The sequence below is a fragment of the Poromitra crassiceps genome (genome assembly GCF_964638095.1).
Source record: "Poromitra crassiceps genome assembly, chromosome: 8".
NCBI classification, from domain to species: domain Eukaryota; kingdom Metazoa; phylum Chordata; class Actinopteri; order Beryciformes; family Melamphaidae; genus Poromitra; species Poromitra crassiceps.
This window is the reverse complement of record NC_139629.1, coordinates 41,384,812-41,393,569: the sequence shown is the minus strand read 5'-3', so window position 1 is coordinate 41,393,569 and position 8,758 is coordinate 41,384,812. Positions and strand designations below refer to the sequence as shown.

Sequence of the window (8,758 nt, the reverse complement as noted above, 5' to 3'; positions counted from 1 at the left end):
GAAATAAAAATTATGTTCAAAATGAACAAAATCAACTATCACAGAGCCAGGCTACACTTGCCAATACTGCAATATTCTTCAACAAGGTCTATTTAAAAATTTAAGAACAAAATGAAATAAAATTTCACTAAATTAACTGCAACTGCACTGGCACAACTTAACCCAGGCCTTTTGGCACAAATCACCCCATCCCCACCATTTTAACAAACTTGTATCATATAGCTGGTTTGGAGCTAACATCATGCTAACAGTATAGCCTCATATTGTAGCTTACTAAAACACTAACACATGTGTGAAATGTTTTCAAGCTTGTCTATAATTGTTCAGACACAACAATCAATAAACCTTGATCATAAAAAATTTACTTTGAGAGGCAAAAAACAGTTTTTTGAACTTAAATGTGCTTAGCTCTTGTGCCATCTGCCTCCCTTCTTTGCAGAGTGAGTAAAATGGATGCCTCTTCAAAAATGTGTGGTCACATGACCAATTTCTTCTATGGTTTTCTAGATACAAGGGGTGGCACAACTTCCCCACTGGCACAACTCACCCCACTCTCCCCTATGAATTACTATTAATTAAGTAGCCTATGCCTATATCATCATGGATTAATTCCTCATCAACACCTAATACTGTAATTAATGTGTTAATTACCACTATCAACTTCCAGTCGCCTGCAACCGGGAAATCGAGTGAGTTTCCCCCGTTGCATAACGAAGACGTCCGAGCGACATCTCAGGGGAAACTACTCGACTTCGTGGAAAGAGAGCTCTCTTTGTTTGACCGGTGCCTAGCTGGCTCCTGGCTATAAAGAGAGGCGTTCGGGGTGCAGCGGAGTCGCCTCTGCTGTTTACGGTAGTTTGTCAGTGGTGGTGGCCTGGCGGGGACACTGGCGCTATGTATGACTGGGAAGCGTGTGTGTATGGGCGTGTGTGTATGGGCGCCTGGCTACGGCTATTTCAGCAGCTCTGCTAGTCTATCAGTATCATTCTGATTACTTGTTACTAGTGTACTCTATTTTATGGAGGTTCCTCTCGTGGCTCAGGCTGATCGAGTGATTGATGCGTGTCATGCCGAGTTTTGCACCCCCGCCGCCAAATGCATCCCCACCATATGGGAGCGTATTGTAATGAATTATACGGAAACTTAACTGTTTACAAATGATATAATTGTCTGGGTAGACGTGATCTCCAGGCCAGGTGGTCTGTCCTGGCTCATGGAGACCGACTTTGATGCATAAAATCCGCATCAAGGGGACTTCCATGCTTGGGGCTCTCTTCTGGATCATGGAGGCCGACTTTGGTGCTTAAAATCCAGTTACAAGTGACCTCGAGGCCTGGGGTCTCTCGTAGCTTTATGGAGGGGGAGGCAAGTCTCGGCGGTTTGTACCTGCCGAGATTTGCATCCCTGTTTTTAAGTTAAAACAGCCCCAAAATGTGGTGGGGATGCAATTATCGGCGGGGGTGCAAAACTCGGCATGACACCGGGTAAACTCAAACTGACAGTAGCCTAAAAGAGATCGAGCAATGCGGGCCGTGGGGAGGAGAGGGGAGAGGCCTACTTCGCCCGTTAGGGGAGACTGTTTCCCCCCAGCTGGTACAGACAAAAGGGGCACCGGAGAGCGAGTCCTTGCTCCAGGGCAGAATTTGGGGACATGTTCACAAACTTGATAAATAAATGGGCTTTTATAACTCCAATGATGGTCTTCACTGATTAGCTATATATTTTGAATTGTTCTCATGACTGGAATGCATGCATTTGTGTTGCTATACTGTCTAAAAGTGATTTCATGATCAGCATCTGCATTAGCTAATGATTTGTGAGGATATCATTATGTCGTAACTTTACTATCTGTGGCACAAAACTATTAATTAATACATAAGTATGTCGTGACTTTACTATATGTGGCACAAAACTATTAATTAATACATAAGCATGTCGTGACTTTACTATATGTGGCACAAAACTATTAATTAATACATAAGTATGTCGTGACTTTAATATCTGTGGCACATAACTATTAATTAATACATAATGATATAGTCACTTTGTTAGGCACAACACTATTAACTCATACATATGTGGTTCTTGGCATACAAGCCATACATCCAGTGTTTGAGGTCTGATGAGATGCACAGTGAATACAACGTCAGAGAATGGGTTTGAGTTGGTCTGGTTCGGGGCTAGTAGGAGCTACCAAGGTGGGCTACTACACGCATAGCCTATATCAGAGCAGCAACATCGGAATGATAGCTACAGCTGCTGAACTAGCCATACTCGGCTAAGAGGTTCTGGAGGGGTCTCGGCCGGAAGTGTGGGACCCAGGAAAGGTGAGGGGCAGGGCGGGTAGGGGTTGGGTGGTGGTAGGGGGGCTGTCCTGGGTGTCTCTGGCCGGGAGAGAGGCTCTTAGCCTGGGTAGTGGATGGATGGTGCTAGGGGGTGGCTGGCCTGCTGGGTCGTGCATTTAGACACCCGGTAAGATAGGCACAAAACACCGGCCACATGTTCTGTGTCCCTGCAGTGGACCAAGTGGATGTCAATAGTGGTAATTAACACATCAATTACGGTATTAATTAATACTAGGTGTTGATGAGGAATTAATCCATGATGATATAGGCATAGCCTACTTAATTAATAGTAATTCATATATGACTCAGTGTGTTCATCAAACATACCTTTCATTAGTTGATGATGCGGTAAGCATCAATTAATGGCTTAATTCATCATGAGTTAAGCATGCATTCATGCACATGTTTGCACCAGTATTGTAAAGTGTTACCCTAATTTCTATCTACTTTCCAAAGTGACATAGGATGGATTGCTTTCCAACTGATGTCTCTCGACTCTCCACAGATTAGACCTGGAAATTAAACTAATTCTGTTTAATATCCAAGTAATTTCCATCTATTGTCTGCAGATTAGACATGTTATGTAGTAGTCTCTCAACAACAATTTCCCTTTATAAGTGTTCAAATTTTCCTAAGGGTCCTAAGGGTAGATAGGCTGTAAGTGGTCTTAATAAAAAGAAAATGCATCTAATAACTATTTACAATCATTTTGAGGGTACACCAACAAAACCAGTTTTATGCTCAGTTCAGATTTAATATTTGGTTGGTATGCACGAGTGCAGATATTAAGCACTCCACAAATTTTCACAATCTTTGTCATTCAAATTAATGTGACAAGACATGATCAACAAAAGAGAAACATGCAGAAATTTCTACTTGATACAGTTGAGACAGATAAACCTTTTGGAAATGCTGTCACTATCAGCAGACGTAAAAGTAAGTCTGATTTTGACTTTACAAGACATTTAAGATCTTGATTTGCCCTATTGTTTCTGGCATTTATTCACTTGTTTATTTTCCACCAGCACTTTTCCTTCGAGCTCAAACTGCAGGGCCCTCCAGTTGAGCACATTGCCTGGGGTGAAGTTCAGATCCTCCACGTAGCGCATGATCTCACAGGATGACAGGACGTAGTCCCACATGTGGACATCAGACATCATGCCATTGAAAGACTGGTCAAGGTCAAACCCCCCACCATAGGAATCTTGATCCTGTGGACATTGCAGAAAGAGTCAGATTGAGTTACATAAGATTATTGTGCAATATTTCTTATTATGAAAGACTTCAGACAGTCAGCGTAAACTCATAACTTAGTATTCGTATAAGACTATCAACTTTAGTGGCTAATAATATCACCTGTCCTAAGATAATGATAGGTTTTCCTTTGATGTTTGTTCCGGAGCTGGAGAATTTCCTGGCACTGGGCTTTCCATCCAGCCACAGCTGTCCCAGTCCAGACTCAGAGTCCCAGCTGCCACAAATAGAGTTCCATGTGTTCAGCTGGTACTCCTGCCCCTCCATGTACGAATGCTTGTTCCTGACGCTGAGCGACATCTTATTAGCGGTTTGCTTGAACAGCAGGAAGTCATTGGAGTAAGCCTTCGTGGCCAGGGCGAACAGGGCGTGGTTTCTGCTCAGGTCTGTAAAGGCCCTGTCGGCATACAAATAAATTCCCATGCATTAAAGGAGAATTTCGTTTTTTTTTAACCTGGAGCCCTCTCCTCACATTAATTATTATCTGACGACCGTCGTAGGCGTTGTTGTGATCGAAATAGTACTGCAAGCAAGTCCTTGAATGCGCTCCGTCGGGGCCACATGGCAGTGGGCTTTTCCTCCATGTAAATAGACAGTTTTCTTCCCGTGTCCTACCCATATCGTCATTATATGACCCCTAAAGAAACATCAGACTGCTATTCACCCCCGGGCTATTTCCACTACTCTTCACAGGGATCTCATTTCCTCATTCGGGCTGAGTTTCACCAACTCTCGTCAAGCCCCGCGAGACTTTCCTGCCGGCTCGGCTGTGTACTGACTTGATGTTTCTTTAGGGGTCATATAATGACGATATGGGTAGGACACGGGAAGAAAACTGTCTATTTACATGGAGGAAAAGCACGCTGCCATGTGGCCCCGACGGAGCGCATTCAAGGACTGGCTTGGAGTACTATTTCGATCACAACAACGCCTACGACGGTCCAAATCGCTGCGGAGAACATTGGGTGAGTCGTCAGATAATAATTAATTGTGAGGAGAGGGCTCCAGGTTATAAAAAAAAACGAAATTCTCCTTTAAGCCTTTCACAATCAGGAAGAATAGTGGGTTCCCTCATCTGCATACTGTATAACACTCTGTAATACTCTATAATACTGTATAACACACTGTAATACTCACAGTACAGTGTCATTTGAACTATGCTTGCCTTTCCTGGTATACTAGTGCAGTGGTTTTCAAAACCTTCCTGTCCTCGGCTGCCATTCTGTGGAACGGGTTACCAATAACAATGCACATTACATTGATTGATTCCGTTGTTAGCTTCAAGTCCTCTTTGAAAAAGGGCTGAGTGGCCGTCTAGTTAGATTGTAGTAGTTTTATATCGTATATTGTGGTCTTATTGTCTAATAATGTATGTTTAGAAACTGGCTGCCCCTGCACACACACACACAGACACACACACACACACACACACACACCACACACATACACACACACATACACACACACACACACACACACACACACACACACACACACACACACACACACACACACACACACGAATAAAGAATTTCAACCAATCAATCAACATGTTTATAGCACCTGAGACAGACAGTTACGGCGCTGAATTCCTCCCTTGATGTTTCCAGCTTCACATGAGCTGTTTTGGTGTTTTGCGGGAAGGTGAACATTTTCCCTGAAAGATCTAAACCAACATAGAGTTAAATTTGAATCCAAAATACATGAACTAGAAGTGCACTCAGAGTGCAGACCTCCACCAATGCCAATACACCAGTCAGGCTATATCATTATGCAAAGTTTGTGAGTCAGATCAGAACCACTATGGATTGGGCAGTATACAGTATGGTGATTTATAGAGATACATTTCATCTGACTATTTTGTACACTAGGCATCTCATGCTCGATTCTTGAAACATGCATTGCCCACATTGCCAAATTTATAGATAGATAGATAGATAGATAGATAGATAGATAGATAGATAGATAGATAGATAGATAGATAGATAGATAGATAGATAGATAGATAGATAGATTGATAGAGTGATAGAGTGATTGATTGATTTAACCCTAACCCAGATCCTCCTGGACCTGGACCAAGATTATTGCCACAATGCCTATGACATCATCAGTGCCTCTGGCATCATCAGTGATGTCATAAGATGATTTTGGCTGTCATGACATCACTGATGACATCATCAGTCTTATGACATCACTGTCACAATGCCTATGACACCATCAGTGGGACAAAGATTTAAACAGAGAACAGACAGAGAATTAAACATTGCCCACTTACTCCCTTTTAAGATTAGCATTCCAGACTTCAATGATAAGATCCCCCCCCAAAATCTATAAATCCCCCCTATCTGAAGAACATAAGGGGGGAATTCCCCCCCAGTTTGCAACGTGAATTTTAAGCCCTGCAAGTAATGCCATACATTGCAAATCTTGCAAATCTAACATTGATTTCAGTCCATTAAATAAATAAGCTGTGCAGTACCTTCAGGAGCTGCAGCACATGCTGTCACCATCACCAGTAGAATTAGGAACTTCATCTAATGCACAAACAACACATAATTTAGATACACCAGGGAAAATGCTCAGATTAAATCAAATGCATTAGCTTTTACTACTACATTATACCATGGTCTGGGTGAATACTCGATTCTGATTGGCTGCAGGGTGTCCATTAAAAAGTGATAATGTACAGTTGGTAAAGTCATTCAGCCAAATGGTCTGTTCACCATTCATATCAATGCGCCATAGTTTCAACAGTGGTATCAAGAGAGCTGTTTGAGCTCTATACCCCCGTTAAGGGTTAATATGAGAATTTTGGAATTTGAGAAAAAAATTGAGTCGGTCAAAGTAACTATTTAAATCACCCCTGTGTGCTCAGTTTATAAAAAAAAACTCTTATTTACAATTTTGATTTTCGTTTCGGAGATTTCTAACCTCGCGTCACCAGGCTCTTCTCGGCTAAAAAAAATGTATATTGATTGTTTATTAACTGGCCCCTGGCCTTCTATCATTTCACGAAAGTGGCCCCCGGGCAAAGCATGTTGAGTATCCCCGCCATAGGCTACAGTAACGCTGCTGAATGCACACTTACTGTGCACATATTTGAGCAGAATAGCTGATAATACTCGGGAGTGGCATATTTCGTTGTGGGGAGGCACAGGATTGACGTTGCTGGGATTTCTGTTTCAGACATATAATTAGACCCTGACTCTACTTGATGTGCAGAAGACGGTTGTTCTACGTGAAAATGTTGTTTATAATGTTTCTGGATCCATTTCCTTGACACAATGGAGCCAAGGTGACTCAATGAGGAGTTATGTTTATCTTGCTTTCTGTAACTTTCTTGAGATTGTTCTGGATTACATTTGTCCCTATATGTCCTATAGGCCTACCTGTTTTCTGGCCTTAGTCCTGGATACAATAAAATTATGTAAAATAATGTAATTATGTATATATATTAAAAGGGAAGTGGAATAAGAAAAGAAGCTAATTTGCAGTGTAAAATCTATAACGTACATACATATTTATTGTGCTGTTGTTGATGTCATGTGATTTTTTGTGAGCTGCTGTTTCAGCCTGATTACTGATAAGCATCGCCTGTGACTGCCTCAGATAATTTGACACTAAGCACACTGAAGAAGGGCATCTGGCCCGAACGTTTGTGCAGCCAATACAATTTAAATAGCCAATCAAACTTATTGGAGTGCTGTCCTGGAGTCATTCCTTCATGACGCATAATTAATTTGCAAAATAAATTTGAGGCCCTGTGCTCTAGAAACATTTAGTCATATAAAATACACTCTAATAATTTTCTGAATTGGGGTGTAAATAGACACATGAGCTATTTACACCCGGGTACAAATAGCCACATGGGTTATTTACACCCTGGTGTGAAGAGTCACTCGGCTATTTACACCCGGGTGCAAATAGCATATGCCTTATTATTAATTTACACCTAATCCCTAGGCCAACTCGCACGCTTCTGGCAGGTGACACTCTTTCACTCTGCCCAAACAATTCTCACAACAATTAACACTGATTGAGGTCACCACATGTTTATATCTGATGCCTGGAGTTGGTCCTTTATACATCAGCCAAAACATCTAGAATCACCCATCTACCCCATCCCTGCTCCCACTCCTCTTCAAGTGAACACTGACTATAGGCAACAAAAATCAATCAATCAATAGAACAAGAGTCTTTCCTGTAGCGATGCATAAAAACAGATGCCAGGTGAGAAGTATTTAAAATCTTACCTTTGCTCTGATGAGAGTTGATCTAATGAGGTTAGACTAACAGCAGCAGGTAGCAGAGTGTCATGGAAGAGGAAACACAGACTTTATATACTGTTTTGTCTGTGTACTTTGGGTTCAAGAACTGGCAATCTGTCATCTTCTAATGATGACAGTAACAACAGAAGTAATTAAAATAATCCATAATCTGTTGCCACAAGGTATCAATGAATTATTTTAAGACAGTCGTTACTGCCTTGAGTAAATACAGTTACATCAAATTATTTAGAATTACATACAAGGATGAACTGCTAATGTTGACTGATGCTACCCTGTGGCTTGGCTGCTTTGACAAGATATGCTTTCAGTGTGCTACTGACCAGGATGACCAGGATCATGTTCCAGGAACAACTTTTACTTGGGGAAATCAGATGGTGCTAATCCTTAGAAGTTAATCTCATGACAAATAAGCATACAGTCCAGAGGGATTTGTTCAACAATTAAATAATTAGCCTACACCTGGTGGCGCCACTGACAGACGAGATGGAGGCGATGACTGAAGAGACTGTGGTGTCAGACTGCATCCCAAACGAAGTCTTGGCCTACGCTGGCACATCAGAGAGATGAAGGTGGACCCACTACTGTCCCCCCTGCTGCAGATCCAGGAACTGCTGTTTCATGTCAATCACACCAACTACAGCTATGCTGCAACCCTTGGTGCATCAAATATATTCCTAAAGTAGTCTGGGGCCAAAAACCTCGTTCTGTGTCTTCCGGCTATGGGCGGAACCTAGGAACCAATAAGTGCTTCAAAGATGTAATGTTATGGATCCGGCAAGTTTCTTCAAGTACTTCTTTGAATACTTTGTTTGGTATGTCCATGCTTCTTATTTTTTCTCTAACTCGTAGCGACTGCCGAGGTTAGGCTGC

At 41.9% G+C, this 8,758-nt stretch overlaps 1 protein-coding gene across 1 annotated transcript; it reads right to left on the bottom strand.

Annotated features, from left to right (window-relative positions):
• Positions 1–3,085: 3,085 nt before the first annotated feature.
• Positions 3,086–7,907, bottom strand: LOC310781405 (C-reactive protein-like). Its single transcript, XM_083642027.1, has 5 exons — positions 7,853–7,907; positions 6,079–6,133; positions 5,163–5,265; positions 3,702–3,996; positions 3,086–3,556 (listed from the first exon to the last, which is right to left on the bottom strand). The coding sequence occupies exons 2-5, from the start codon at positions 6,131–6,133 to the stop codon at positions 3,329–3,331; spliced, it is 681 nt and encodes a 226-aa protein (XP_083498153.1). The 5' UTR covers positions 7,853–7,907; the 3' UTR covers positions 3,086–3,328.
• Positions 7,908–8,758: the final 851 nt, after the last annotated feature.